The sequence below is a fragment of the Nipponia nippon genome, unplaced genomic scaffold (genome assembly GCF_047370975.1).
Source record: "Nipponia nippon isolate SJK-2023a ecotype South Korea unplaced genomic scaffold, ASM4737097v1 scaffold_4, whole genome shotgun sequence".
In the NCBI taxonomy this organism is placed as follows: Eukaryota; Metazoa; Chordata; class Aves; order Pelecaniformes; family Threskiornithidae; genus Nipponia; species Nipponia nippon.
Genome location: NW_028262358.1, coordinates 76220849 through 76235839, shown reverse-complemented (window position 1 = coordinate 76235839; position 14991 = coordinate 76220849). Strand labels below are relative to the sequence as shown.

The following is a 14991-nucleotide window of genomic DNA, read 5'->3' as shown; positions in this document are numbered from 1 at the left end:
AGGTTTGCTTGGTTGCCTTTTTTGTTGTGGTTTTTTCCTACATGCAGCAGTCTCACTGTCTTTTCTTCTTTTTCTTCTTCCTCTCCAGGCCCTCAAACTGACACGAGATGTAGAGAGAGAACCCTTTGCCAAATCTGCTGTCAGCAAGTGGACAGTGATACTGTTTACAGCTTATGACCTTTGTGAACCCTGCATTATTTTCCTAACGAAGCAGACTGTTAATAGGCCCCTGACTGAAGATCCTCCTTTTTTTTTCCTTTTTCTTTTCCCCACTTTTTTTTGGGAATTGAACTCATTCTGAAGTATGCAAAATCTTCCTTTTCTGGGATGGCCAAGCACCTGCTGTGGAGACAATGTTCAGCACCATCCTGTTGAGAACACACTGTGTAGCCTTTACAGTCGTTACTTGTCAATGAGTATGTGGTGTTTCAATATATTAATGGTTTAGGGGATGTTTTAAGTTGGCTTTTCTTTTTGGAGGTTTTTCCCATCTGCCCACCCTCCGCCCTACAACCTCCAGTTTGATTTCCTTAGATTTTTGACCATTTTTGCTTTCTCTCCCTGGGGAATCTGAAGTACTGCGCACATGCAAGGAAATGATCATAACCCAACGCTGCTCAGTCGTCAGGGTTTTCTGAATATACAGTGTTTGTTATACCGATCAACTGGCTGAATTCCAGAGAGAGGTGATGTGTGTGGTCTGTTCGTTTGTTGGGTTGGTTTGTTTGTTTCTTTCTTATTCTTTCCTTAAATTCAATGGTACACCCCTGTTTTCCGTAAGCGTCAAACCAGGGTCGATAGCAAAACAGGGGAAGCCCGTGAGTTTGCCTCTTGGCTCGTGGGGACGGACTGACAGCGGGTGCCGTTGCCCGCACGTGCGCCCAGGCAGGAGCCTGTTTGCTGCCCGCTGGAGCAGGCTCCCCTCCTGCCTTACGTTAGCAGGGCTGCCTCTACTGCCGCAGCGAGCTGGTAAGGAGTTATAAGCCAAGCTGCCAGGCAAGCTGAACATAGCCACCTGTAAAGATGTGTTTGAAAAAGTGAAAATTAAGGGAAATAACGCCACTTCGCAGAAAAGCGAAGCATAGAGGCTGGGCATTGGCAGGTGACTCTCAGTGGCAACGCCGGGAGTTGAGGCACAGGTCGTTGCAGGGTGTGTTACTGCATCAGTGATCCTTTGTTTTGTTTTGTTTTGTTTTGGACATATCCTTGCTTATTTTTTCCTTCTCATTATGTATAATCCGTTGTGGCAGAAGAAGCAGGAGAGGGAATGGCAAGGTGACAGTATCATACAAATGGCTTTTCATACGAGTATAGAGTGTAACAAGATAAATGACACTGAAAGACGAGGCAGTTTTATATATTTTGCTTCTAAGATTTTCTTTTGTAAAATGAATAATAATTAATAATGAATAAAAGGTATGGTGCTGTATAGATCCTCTCTATAATCTGGAAAGTTTGATTACTTTTTATTAGTATCTTGGGGGGGGGGGAGGGATAAAAAAAAAGAGGGGAAGACACCAATGGTACATAGGAACTCGGTGTGAAGAGGTTCTGAATAGGACAGTGTATACAGAATTCTCCAAAGCGATATATGAAGTTTTTTTTCTTTGCATAAAAGCATTATGCATATAAATATATAAATATATTTTATTATGTACAGAAATGGATCATTATGCATGGATGTTAGGAAAACAAACTAGCCTTTTAACCCAAAGTCTCAGTGCATGAGTTCCCACTGACCCGTGTCCCATGCAATGTGGAGTGACTCCCTCTCGCCACTGCCGCCGCACATGCACAGTCATGCACACACACACACACGCACGCACGCACACGCACACGAGACACATGCATTTGTGGGCCCTTCCTTGCTCCTTACGTCCCAGGTCCCTGAGGTGATATTGGTGAAACAACAGCTCCCAGTGTGATGGAAGTTTTGGTTTTGTATCGTAGCCCCCACAGCGTTCTCTCGTAAAGATGCACTTCTTGGTTTCTCCCCGCCGTTATGACTGTGTAGACTCTGTGCGGTTGTGGTTATCGTAGCCCTGTAGCATATCAACTCTTCCAAGCAGCCAAGGGTTTATCATTTGCCTTTTAAAAAAAACTTCTCTTTTCCTTTTACACTGAGGTGTTCTATTTGTCAGCGTGGGGGCTAGTTTATTACATTTATTGGAATTAGCTGATGCTCGTTGCCCATCTCTGTCAGCAGCCAGCTACCCAGGATGCTTGTGTGGCACAGTGGTCACCTGGGCTAGAGGTCGCTTTGCTTATCGGAGTCCCGTTGCATGTACCTTTTACCAAAATTGGTTGAGAGCTTTATCACCAGCCTCCTCTGAGCGTGTAGCATTAGCTCTCAGCTTCCCGGTACACCCCGCAATGCGAGTGTATGCTGAAGGACTTCCCTCCAGTGCTCCTTTCCCCGAGGCTCCTCTGTGGCTGCTGCCCTGTGGCTGGGCTTGTCCCCATGCCCCGCGGTTTTGGCCGCCAGCAGAGCTCACTCAGTGGCTCCCCGTGCCAGGGTGCAGCATTTGGCCCCTGCACGGGTGAGCCTCCAGTGAGACCCAGGGTGCCTGCCCAAAGACCACCGACCAGGTCGCTGACAGCACCAGTAAGGCCTGACTTTAATGTATGGCCAAGGTGACCAAAATCCATAATTTTATTTTTTCTCTTCGTATGGATGCAGTTCCTGTCAAAGGCAAGCAGAGGCCCGTTAGCTTAAACCAAGTTTGGGGCAAATTCTGCTCTGCTACGGCAGCCTAGCTCCCCTGAGTTCAACGGAGCTAGCTCCTGATGGCAGAAATGAGAGAGAAAACTATGGTCCGCTCTGTTCAGAAAATGGAGAAAAAACATTTGATTTAGAGACAGCCCGTCAATGGCAGAGAAGTTTTTTTTTTAAAAAAAAAAAGCATTAGCAGCTGAAAGGCTTAACCTGCCTCCCAGCAATGTCAAGGAAAGCATTTCCATTGGCGTGGCAGGGACGCCTTGGGCCCCTGCTTTGGAGAACATCCCAGCACTCGCTGAAGAGGGGGGGGACTTGGCCAACCTCTTCGGTTTGGTTTGGTGTGGTCTCTGTTGCTCATTTTTGGGGCCAAAATTTTCAAAACCAGAAGTGCCTGGTGTCAGGCACCGAACATGGGGGACTCCGGTGTGGTTGCGGGGGGCGAGCTGCTCTGCCCTCATCGCTTCTCGAAGGAAGGAGAGGTGCCAGGTCTCCCAGGCCCAGGGGAAGGTCACCACCCTCTACGCCTGCTGAGGTGCCCAGCAAACGCCCTCCTCTCCAGAGGTGCTCAACAAATCTCACTAGATTCAAAGGGCCACTTATTTAGGTGTCAAAATACAGACTTGAATGGCTAATTTGGGGAACCTACCTTTTGAAAATCTGGCCCTTGAGTCTTTGAACATGTTTATGCCTTGAAGTTTTCCTTCTGAAACCATGTAAAACAGATAAAGGTCCAGAACAATTAACATAGGTATCATTTAAACACTCGGTCTAAGCAAAAGGTCTAAAAGGGTGACATTCATGCAGTTTCTAGTCACAGGTTTGGGGCTTGATTTAACAATTTTGTAAAAAAATTTTCTCTTGACAATAATTGGATAGTTGACCACGGCTTAACTCCAGAAATTTTTGTGCCACCACTTCAAAAAGTTACCTTTTAGGTCATGTATTTCTCTAAAATGATGTCATTGCTTGGCAATCGGTGTCCTGTAAGTGTTTCTAGTACACGATATACCTTAGGAATTGCCAACAAATGTGAAGGGGGACCAGATACATTTCGTTACTATGGGTTGGAAAAAATGGATTGTACATTTGGCTTCACATGTTTAACTTTTTTTTAAAAAAAGTTGCATGATTGGAAAAAATATGTATACAGTATCTGTAAAACTGTTTTATCTGTTTTTGTTTCAAGCCATGTAAATTGGAAGAATATTAAATCCACAGCCTTATCGTGCATGGCCGTCTTTACATACCGAAGAGCCGAACAGTTTATACTTTTCATTTGGGCTATCTTGTACTTTCATTTGAAAGCAGACACTCTCATGTTGCAGTCTTACCGAGGATTTTATATTAAAAAAAAAAGAAAAAAGATGCTGCCCTGGAGGAATATACTACCTTACTACACAGAGGTTGGAAGAAAGTTTGTTTTGGAGCAAAACCTGCCCCTTTCCAAACGAAGTAGAGACGCAGTGCTTACTCCACGTGGTGTTAGTAGATATTGCCTTGTGTATTCCATTTTAAATTGTAATCTAGTTTGTAAAAGAGGTGGTGACGCATGTAAATAAAGCATAATGGATCCCTACATTGCACATTTGCCTTCGCTCTGTTTCATTGTGTCGTGGGCAGACATCTAAGGACAGGACCTGGAAAAGGGGTGGCTTCCGAGCAGCGGGTGAAACCGGCTGGTGGGGGGTTGAGGCTGGGGAGGGGGCCTGGTGCTACATCTGCTGGAGTCTGCGAGCACGTATTTACGTGGGCCTCTGCACTTCAACCCTTCAGCCAAGCCAGCGGAGTTTTGGTGGTGAAATAACCTCCAATGGGATCATTTACTTCTGCTAAAATCACAAAGTTCACTTGATTTTTTTTTGGGGGGGGGGGCGGGTTTTGTCCCCTGGGATGGCAACAGCACCCTCCAGCTGCAGCCCAGCTTGCCCGTCCTGGAAGACAACCAGCCCCGCTGCGAATTGGTCAGGAGAAGAGTTACACCCCCGTGGGCTTGGCTGGGTTTCAAACTGTCTTTGAAAATTGCCTGGAGTACTTGAAACTACCCGTTTGGGATTTGGGATAAGAAAACCAGCAGCCTGACTCAGCAGAAAGTTATACCGAGGGCTCTGGCCAAGGCACAGGAGAGCGTGCTGAGAAACATGAGGCGTGTCGACAAAAAACTCTATTCCCACCGTGATGGTAAGCCACAGATGTATATGTTTTTCGGGAGTCATTTTTCAAGAGCAAATGATATTTTCAAGAAAGAGGAGCCTTTACGCGCAGCGGGGAGGGGTTTCGCGTGACTCTGGGGGGATGACCGCTGTGTCGTCCGTGCAAAGCCCCCGGGAGCGTTGTACTGCAGTATAAAGAGCAGCTTGGGGATATCCTTTGTTTAACATAGCAAGAGCTATTCAGGCTTTGTCCTAGCTAGAGATAGGCTGAAATATTACAAGATCCAGCCAGAAAACAACCTTTGGCTGGGACGAAGTGTGTGTTAGCATCCCCAGAGTGAGAGAGCGCTTGTCCTCCCTCGGAAACGGAGCTGTTTTGCTGAGTGCTCTGAAGGCTTCTCCAGCAGCTATCTGGCAGCGAAAGACCCGTGTCCTCCTCCTCGTTGGCATCGCCCCACTGGTATTTAGGACAACAATGAGAGCATTTGGCCTGGTGAGGTGCCAGGTGGAAGGGCCTCATCTTTGACCTGAATTTAGGCAAGGGCAGCAGCAGCGACGATGAGCGGATCAAATCCTGTGCGAGTTTTGTTCTGAACCTACTTGGTTGTGTTGTGCAATGCCTTAGCTGCGACCTTCAGTTCACCCGGCCTTGGAATAGATCATTCTTATCTTTCAGAGTACTTTCAAAATAAGTCCAAACATTTTAAACTTCCCCAAGTTGTCCCAGAAGACAAAAGGCTTTTCGAGCTGCTGCCGAGACTGGTAAGGCAACCGAGAGCTATTTTGGGAGCTCCCCACCACATATGCTGAGTTGCGAGTTCAACCAGACCAGGGAAAACAGTGTTTTACAGCTCTTGTTTGGCTACCACTGCCAAGGAAGTTAGTGATGCTTTCACGAAGATTGAGATAAGCACATCTGGGAGACTACCTCTTTTTCTGGTGGAGTCATCGTGACTGGTATCTCCCTGTTCAAAAGGAGGACTTCTTGGGTGAAGTGGAGCCCAAGCCAGATGGAGTCGATACCGCTCTTGCTGGCGCACAGATTCATCTGGCTGCCAGTGACTTCTGCAGTGTCTCATCGCGTCTCTGTTTGCCTGACCCAGCCCACAGAGCTCTTTTCCCACTGGCTCTGCCTGTGGAATTTTTTATAATGAAAATACTTTTATCATGTAAACATAAAACATAGAAAATTCCATTAGAACAAAAAAAAATTAAGCTTTTTTTTTTTAGCTGCTGTTTAAATCTTTAGAAAACTTTGGAATTATCTGACAAAATTCAGAAACTCCAGCTTGGATTTTTTATTTTTGCAGTTGGATTTTCTTTTCATACCAATGACACCAGTAGTTTTGCATGTGCCACAACATTTACTTATTAGAACAAAGCATCTCCTGCTTTTATTGTTTGATGCTTTGATGACATACTGAGGAACCGATTTAATCTAGAAAATGAGATAAAATGTCTTGATTCAGTAGGAACAATTGGCCTAAATGAGGGTAACTGTTGTAACATTCTTTTAATGTTACATTATGCCATGCAGGTTTAAAGATATCTATATGCTGTGAATGACATGTGGTGAAATGGGGGGAAACCAGTAAAAACGTATGACATCCATAAAAATCTTTCCAACTTCCAAGGCAAATACGATCCTGATCAGGATTCCACCCCCACGCCCCCAGTTTTCACTCTTTTTTAGGTGATACCTTAAAACTTTGGGTTTGCTGAAATTCAAAGTATAAGGCAATTCCCGAGCGCTGTCTTTCCCTGGGGATTAGCGTTGTGGGAGTGCTGACCGGCTGTGCGTGCTGCCCTGCTTCGCACACCCTGATGGGCATCGGGGCTGCCACCGGCACCCGTGGTGGGTGACACCGCACGGATGTCAGCCTTCGGCTCTGTTTCATGCCCTGGGGGCCGCTGTGAGCCCTGTAAGACCCCGCGGCTGGTGCAGCGAGGTGCCGAGGCAGGAGGGTGGGGAGGACGTTGGTGGGAGCGAAGCACGGCAAATGCCGGCACCCTGCTCTGGTATTCTTGCGTCGCACGAGACCTCTCTGAAGCTTCATCTGCTGCAGGGACAACGGATCTGTTTGTAATCACCTTGGAAAAGGATGGCATCAGTTAGAAAGTGCTAATTAAAAAATACAGCTGTACTCTACCTCTGACCTCCAAAGCAGAAGATGGAGGAAAGCTGTCCATTGGCACGGCCACCTCGGAGGCCGTCCCTGGGGAGCAGCAGAGGATGCTGCTCCTGACACCTTTCCCTCCAGAAGGGCGAGGTCCAGCCTGTCCAAGCCTCTGCTGCAAACGACGGGCCTGGTGCCCCGGCAGCCTCTCATGTCGCATTTGTTGTTTCGGTAGAAAATTCATACTTTACCAGCACTTTATTTTAAATCTCCATAGGCTTCTCTTACGTAAGGCTATCCAGGCTTGTACACCATTAACTAGTTCATGGATGAATGTCCTGGAGAAAAGTCAGCACTTAGAAAGTAATTCATAAAAGACATAAAATAAAAAAAAACAACTCGGTCCTTTTACTCATTGAATGAAACCCATTGTCATTCACACTTCTCTTGAGAGTCATACTTGCAATATCAAACTGCGTTCTCAACCTCAGTGTGCATCTGTTAAGCAAAATTTATGGCGAGGCTGTCTCATTTATACAGAAGTTTTTGCTATGCACTGTCACTCAGCCTAGCAGACTCCTCTGGAAAAGCCACAATTTAAGTCAAAACTCTACTGTGCCTGAGCGGTTATAAAATTATAGTGGCTTTCAGAGCTAGGAGATGTCAAAGTCTCTTCCTGGGGAAGGCATCTACCTTCAGGTGTCTGCTCCGAAGCTTCTGCCTCTAGGACTACAGCTGGAAGGAGAAGGTAGCACAGGGGAAGGTCGGATGTGGATGTACAGGGGGTCTTCCCTTTGCAGTCGAGTTGGGTTTGCTCTGCAGTCCGGGTAAGGTGGGCTACCTTCTTTTCCCCCAAGGGTCACTGCAAACTAGCTTACCACAGAGTAAGAGCAGGTATGTGGGAAGTTACCCTGGCGTAGCTAATACAGGTAGATAAAAAGCCTCACTTCCCTTTCTCTAGCTGATCCATAGCTAGCACTTCAGGGTGAGCCCATTTCACTCTGGTTTTCACTAGACGACATCAAGGTGACAAGTCGTCTGCAGAAAGTGCCCCGAATTGCTGGGTCTTGGGGGACTTGGCTGAGACTCTGTTGCTGCAGTTCCAGCCTCTTAAAGCTCGTGCCTGAATATCTTTGCTTTTCCACAATCTCTTCACCTTACCTTGCCAAAGCTTTGTTCCCATCTTGAGAAAGGGCCTTAGGGACGATGACATGATGTTGCTGTTAGCGGGAGCCTCTCGCAGTTTGGTTTTCCCACACAAATGCATGTGTGAGGAGCAGGGGGGCGGCTCCCACCTTACCTATCATCTCATGGACCATGCCTCCGAGGGGGCTTCTCTGTGTGTGCGGAGAAAATGTCAAGAGATGGGAGCATACAGGAACGGCAAATAAGGCAGCATGTGAAAAGGGCCTAATAAAATGCTACCCTTTAAATGATACGTTGCCTTGGGGGCACCTGAACCCCTCCTTCATGCCCTTCAATCATTCTTCAATCCACGTCTGAAGTCACCAGTGTTTCCCATTGCTGTCAGCAATGTTCTTTCTAACTTTTGATCCCCATGAGCCTTTCTTTGAAAAGAAGTCTTTTTTTTCTTTTTTTTTTTTTTCATTCTCTGACTTTTTTACATTCTCTGTTTTTCTCAGGCCAGGTATTAAAAAGTTTGCGGGGTCAGTCATGTCAGTTGTGGATACGGTTATTTTTAAGGGTGTTTTTATACAAGCAAGAAGCCCAGGTAGCACAGTTATCTGGCAAGAGCTCGTTGCCAGTACAACTCACTCCATTCCAGCTATGCTGGCAAGAAGCGCTCTTGGTTTTGCTGCTTCCAGCTACATCTGAGTCTGAAGACATGGCATGCTGGTCTAGCTATGTCAGCCCCACCTTTTCCTACTGTAGGCTAAACCTTGAATATTGCTTCACACGGAACAGCAAGTTTGCAGCCAACGTGAACTGCTGGCTGTGTTCAAAGGTCTGCTAAGGTCAGGAGATGCGGAGCTGAGGGTAAGTAGAAATGCTTTGTGGACCTCTTACCAGGTGTGGCCACTCAAAGGGACATGAGCACACCACTTCGGAGCAAACCGCTACAGCCAAAGGAATGGGGAAAAAACGAATATCTTGCTCTTTTAAAAAGTGTCTCTTTTTGTTTGTGCTCTGCTGAGTCTTTCTGTGAGAAATGGATATTGTGAAGTAGCTTTGTACAGCCTAGATGCAGCCTAGAACAACCATCTACAGAGTCGGCCGTGGTGCCTGCCCTTCGGCAGTGCTGGCCCTTGTCACCTGTCATACTTCCCTGGGCCATAATCTGCAAACTAAAATTGACAAACTCTGATTCTCTCTATTTCCGTAAGACAAGAATCCTGCTAACTTTTCCTCTTGAAGCTTAACAGAATTTGAACATTTTATGCCGATCACCTCATCCATAAGCTAACAAAAGGCTTATCTGTTTCTTTTCCACTATAATTGACAGTCCTCTGTAGACGCATGTTCAGCCTTTCAAGACTAACTTAAAGGTCAAATTTGTCATACGGGCAGATTGGATGAGCTCATGGTTGAGGAAAGACCATCTAAAGGTGACTTGTCTGACATATCTATACACACACACACATTTCTTTTTGGTCTAGCCTTGTCTCAGACACCACCCGTGTGCCAAGAGTCTCAGGACGAAGCTGTACTAGAAATGTCAAAGGTGGGTTGAATTTGGCACCTGCAATATAAGATAATAATAAGGGTCTGAACAAGGGAGATGTAGTCAGAAATGCAGAGGGCAGAATTTCATTCTTCTGACCCCTCTCATCTGAAATCTTAATTATGCCAAACTGCTGAAGTACCTTGTTTGTGTTTAAGCAGTTTACTCCCAAATTTTGTGTATCCAGGCATGGGTATGTGCTGCACCAGTGAAAGCGTGCAGACCCCTACATCTCACTGCACACCGCTGTGTTCAGCAACAGCTGGTAACGGTACCTGAAACAAACCCTGGGGCCCTCGTACCCCGCACGTGGGACAGTCATCCGCGGACGAAGGCCCGTAACACCACGCACCCTGGGCACCTGCTAAGGCTTGCTCGGAGCACAGCTCCCGGTGCAAGTGTTACACGTGCTCGGCTTCTTCACACAAAATTAATGTATGAAACTCAAAATATAATAAAACTGTCGGTACAGCTGAAAGTGTGAACTGAGTAGGGGAAGTGGATAACTTCGCCCCATTAAAATCAGCGTCTTCAGCAGCATCCCCTCTGCCCTATTTGGTAGGGCATTACAGGATGCAGGCTCTTCTGTTGGGAAATGGTGATCGGCTGAAAGTCCCTTTCCCCTGGGGATTTCTCTGCTGTATCCCACAGGCTTTTTGGCTGAGTGTCAGTTTTCAGCCTCTCCCCTCTCCTCCTGGCAGAACCACAGGTGGTGGCCATAGAAGAGGAGTCTGGAGGGAGAAACCAGTTCTCCACCGACACTTCAACAACTATCAGCTGTTGCACGTGCGTTTCCAAAGCAGGACCTGCATGCTATCTCCCTTCCCACCTGTCCCATCTCCTCTTGTGAGCCTAATCTTGTGCCACACTTGTCCCCCAGTCCCCATGCTGCCCGCCCCACCCAGCCTTGGCTGGATGCCCATGGCCATGGGGGCCTGGAAACCTGAAAGCTGGCAGCAGCCTCTGATTGCCGGTGTGTCAGCCAGCCCAGCAGCTGGAGGACACGCACCCCACACCCTAAGCAAGGCCCTCGTGCAGAACAAGGAGTGCCACCGTGTGCCACCACGAGGAACGGGGAGGGAAAATCAACCCGGTGGCATCCAGTAAAGAAAAGCTGCACAGCACTGTGGTGAGGAAGGAGAGATCAGCTACATGTATGGCAAGCGGGGTGCAAGCAGCAGCACTGGAAAAAAGGTGTTGTGGGCTATAATGGGTGAGAAACTGTCTGAGCTCCTGCACACAGTGTTGTGGCACTGGGGCAGTCCTGGATGCTGGAGCTGGTCTGAAGAAGAGCGACAAGAATGAGCAGAGTCAGCAAGAATGGGGACTTATGGGAGAAGGCTGATTGTATTTGTTAGAACAGGTTGAGAGGGGACACAAACTGCCCTTTACATAGAAGGCTACTAAAAAACCCCTTCCTGCCCACTAAGGAGAGGACGGCTGTGTTTCATCTGCAGCAGCTGTAGGTTATGTTCTAGCCACGAGGGTAATTAGCACATTTCCTAGAGGTGTGGACTTTCCTTCATTAAGGGTGTTTTGGGGAGCAAAATGTTTGCTTGCATTTTTGTTGGCCTTGCCTCAGAGCAGGAGGGTGATCTCCTAAGGTCAGTTCTAACCTCATGCTCCTATGACTGGCCTTAAAGAGTTAAAAGAGCTTTAAAAACAAAACCAAAAAAAGCGCAGAGACTTCTGCCCTTTCCTACCTGAGGCACAGTTCTCTATGTACAGTAGCAAATTGTTATCTCTCCCCCTGGTTTGAGCGTAACAGGTATTGGGTAATGTTGTCCCGATGTGTTGACGCGTGAGCCAGGGTGTGCCCCAGACCCCGGAGAGGTATTGATGTAGCGCAACTGCCTGCTAAAAGTCTGGTGTTTGGTTTCCTTCTGCTTTCTAGCGTCTCCCTTTGACCCCGGAGAAGCTGCACGTTGTCCTGATTCATCCTCCAGGCACGTCTCGCTGCAAACAGAAGTCGCTCTCTCCTGTTTCTGCTGAGGCTCAAAGCTCTGAGAAGATGCCCTGCCCTGCAGGTTTCCTTTTCCTGATGAAAACCAGTGCAGAAAGTGCTCCTCTTGGGGCACCACGTGCTCCGGCATCTGTCGACCCCTCTCGTGGCTGGATGTCTGCAAACCTGAGGGCCCAGAAGTATAAACACAGGTGAAAAGGCAGATGTTCCTGCAGCGGGTCAGGTTTGTTTCAGAGGTGACCAGCTTCCCCTGCCGATGGCACGTGTTAGCCCTCCCAGCAGGGAGGATGAGGTGGACCAGAAGATTTACAAGCAGCAAAGCCCCACCGACTATAAGCAACAGGGCTAGCGCAGGTAGGGATGCCAGAAGGCACGGTGGGGAGAGGCAGCTTTGGGTGAGTACTGGCTTATCAGAAAACCCAGGCCCTGGAGAAAGACGCAGCCTGAAACCATTTAGGGTGGCCCCATCTCTGTTACCAGGCCACCAAAGCAGGTGGGCATCGCTCTGGGTCAGGAGGAACCAGACAGCCCATCCTGGGAACCGTGGGCAAAGCTCAGGCACCCGAGCCGGTGCGTGACGGGGCTGTGCCAAAGGACAGCAGGTATGCTCATGGTGGGATCAGCCTCCTCTCCTGCCAGCAAAGAGTGGCTGCTGCCTCCTTGCCCTGCAACGGGGCCAGCAGTAAACCCCCCCAACAGGGTCCTGGCATAGTCAGCCAGTAACTTGTACCAGACTTGGGCTCCCAGACAGAAAAAACAAACCACTGCTTTTTGATGTTTACATTAGATGTTTATTTTACAGTTCATTTCACAATCCATTTCTCGTCTCCCTTTGCTGTTGATTTATGGTGCTGCAGATCCTATCTGCCTGCCCTGTCCAGAGCACGGACTTGGAGAAAAACCTGCCAGGGGTCTCTCCTTGTCGTTGCTGCTGTTTTGTCTACAACTGCCCTTACCTATGTGTTAAACTAGAGCAGTTTCTTCCAAACTCCGATAAATTAGTCTCTTGCTCCCTTGTGCTTGAGGGGTGGGCAGCTCAAGGTCTCTGAAGAAAACAAGAGCAAACAAACATGGTGCAAAGGACTTCTTCCCTGGCTGGACCAGAGGGTGTTGAGGACTCCTGGCACGCTGTGGGACCATGGACCCTGTGTCCCATCTGCTGTGCCCCCCTGATGACGAGGCACCGTACCTGGCCGCGGGGCAAGTCCTCAGGCTGTGGGGATGGTCAGTGACCACAGGAGATGGCTGGTCCCTTCCCGCCCTGCGCCACAAGGCACTGTCAGGGACTGCTGGGGTTAACCCGATTACTTGCTCCATGGTACCTTCAAATTTTGATTTTTATGCCGCTATGTCTTAGCGGCATTTGGGGAGGTGGTTTAGCTTCACCGGTTTAATCAAGGCCTTTCCTCCACAGTTGAACATGAAAAAAAGATGCGCTGCATTTTACTGAGAAAATAAGAGATCTGATCTGAAGATCTGGTGGGAAATCCCTGAGTAAAATTTGGCCTTCCTTGCTGGCTGCGTGCTTTGGAGAAGGAGAAGGATTCACCGCTTCCTCGTACGGAGCCAGGTGCTCCCCGTGAATAACTGGACCCAACCTAAAAGCAGAAGGAAGTGTCTTTAAAAAAAATAGAGGTGTGGTAATGACACTATCATGCTTCACGTGCGTTGTGTAATCCGTGATGTGCGTGGCTCCTGAACAGCCTGCTCCCCAGTCACGGCTAAATCGCTCCTTGAAAACAACAATAAAATCCTAATAATCCTAATAGAGAGGTTTGTTCCTTTTCCCCAGGAAAATTATATTCACCATGAACATGTATTTTTGTGGACTGAATGCTCATGAGACAGACACTGTGGCTTGTATAAATCAAGCCAAAAGTTTTGAAATAAGAGAATGTCAACCTCTCCAGTTTTCCTTATCACCACTAAATTGCCCTGATGATGCATTTGTTTCACATAGAGGACACTGAGAACCTATGGTTACCTAAATTAATATCTAAATAAGTGTCTCCCCACATACTTGTTTAGCAATTTACACCTTTCAAATTACAGTTGTGCCAAGTGGGGGGGGGTGTTAATGTTCAACTTGATGCAAACTAGAGTCTAGAAGAAGGGAATTGTTTTGGCAATACGTGTTTGTCACCTCCAGTTCACTGGTCCAAATTTAAACCATTCCTGCACTGGTAAAAGTTCTTAAAGGCAATATGAAAATACCTATGTTTTCCTTCTTTCCTACAAAAATTATATATACTTTTATTTAACCGCGGAACGATTCTTTCTTATCTGTAATAATTCTGCAGGCATTGGAGAAGGATGTCAGAAACAGAGAAATGAAATGATCAGGGAAGTATGAACTTCTCTGCTTTTGTGCACATGGGGATTAAATACTTAAAAGGAAGATCTGCTCTGTTTCACCGTTTTATATGTCAATAACGCTTCCAAACAGCGAATTAAAGAATAATAATCCGACACTGTGAGTAAAAAAATTGACCCTAGATCAGCCAAAATTACATCTGATAAGCCCCAATAAAACCTAAACCATTTGCATCCATACTGTGAAGCTAGGGGAGGGGTTGGGGCTTTCCTCTAATTGAAACTGCGCGTTTTAGGAAAGGCAGCAAGGCTCACGCTGCTTGGCAGCCTGGCGTGGAGACGTTCCTAAAAGCTTGTAAGAAAGTCAAAGGTAGAACTGAAAAGCTGAGGGGTGGCAGCATAAGTGAGGGCGAGGACAGTTTCTGCAGGATGATCAGGAGGTGCATTTCGTAAGAGAGAAACCTTCTCCCCAGATAATTTTTCATAGCTAACAATCACGCCTTGCAGTTTCTGTCTTGCAACAGAAGTTGTAAGAGGAGATTTTGTCTCCCTACCTGACCTGTCCACCTGCAAGAGGGCCATGAAGCCTCAGGGGAAAAACCTGGCCCCTGGTGACTGCTGCAGACACCTCCCTGCCCACCTCTCGTCCCCCACAGGCCATGACTGATGGGGCTGCAGAAGGAGGGTGGCTGCTGAGGGTGGGCCAGAGACTGGGTAGCCGGAGGAACGGCAGCGGGACTTGCCTGGGCTGGAGTCCCCCAGGCATGGATGAGTGGTGGGGCCTCCCAGGGCTTGGTCCTGAGTTTGTCTGGGCACCCTGACGCTGCAGAGGTGCTGTGGGTACCCCGGCATTGCAGTGGCACCATGGACAGCCCAGCATTGCGGAGGTGCTGGGGGTACCCTGGCATTGCAGAGATGCCAAACGTGCCCTGGCTTTGCAGAGGTGTCATGGGTACCCCAAAAACTGCCTGTAATCTCTCGCACGCAGTGTAAACTTTGCCCAAGAGGCACTGGCAGAACACAGGCTTCCTCCTCGCAAGCCTGCC

At 47.8% G+C, this 14991-nt stretch overlaps 2 protein-coding genes across 14 annotated transcripts in view; both read left to right on the top strand.

The window, feature by feature from the left end:
* The window catches only part of FOXO3 (forkhead box O3), a 97202-nt gene extending 92900 nt beyond the window's left edge, over positions 1-4302 (top strand). For all 5 annotated transcript variants that reach the window (XR_015708418.1, XR_015708417.1, XR_015708416.1 and 2 more), the window contains one exon: positions 89-4302. The gene's annotated coding sequence lies outside the window, so the exon portion shown is untranslated. The remainder of the gene's footprint in view (positions 1-88) is intronic.
* Positions 4303-4622: 320 nt separating this feature from the next.
* Positions 4623-13398, top strand: LOC148053385 (uncharacterized). 9 transcript variants are annotated; one of them, XM_087775475.1, is made up of 4 exons: positions 4631-4897; positions 9605-9669; positions 11564-11823; positions 13047-13398. In XM_087775475.1, exons 1-4 carry the CDS (start codon positions 4858-4860, stop codon positions 13048-13050), a joined length of 369 nt encoding a protein of 122 aa, XP_087631601.1. In that variant the 5' UTR covers positions 4631-4857; the 3' UTR covers positions 13051-13398. The 9 variants fall into 9 exon arrangements, 1 of the variants encoding a protein (XP_087631601.1); XR_015708370.1 differs by lacking the exon at positions 9605-9669 and adding an exon at positions 8880-8984 and having other exon boundaries at positions 4623-4897; positions 11564-13398; XR_015708363.1 differs by lacking the exons at positions 4631-4897; positions 9605-9669 and adding an exon at positions 9706-10863 and having other exon boundaries at positions 11564-12950.
* The last annotated feature ends 1593 nt before the right edge of the window (positions 13399-14991 follow it).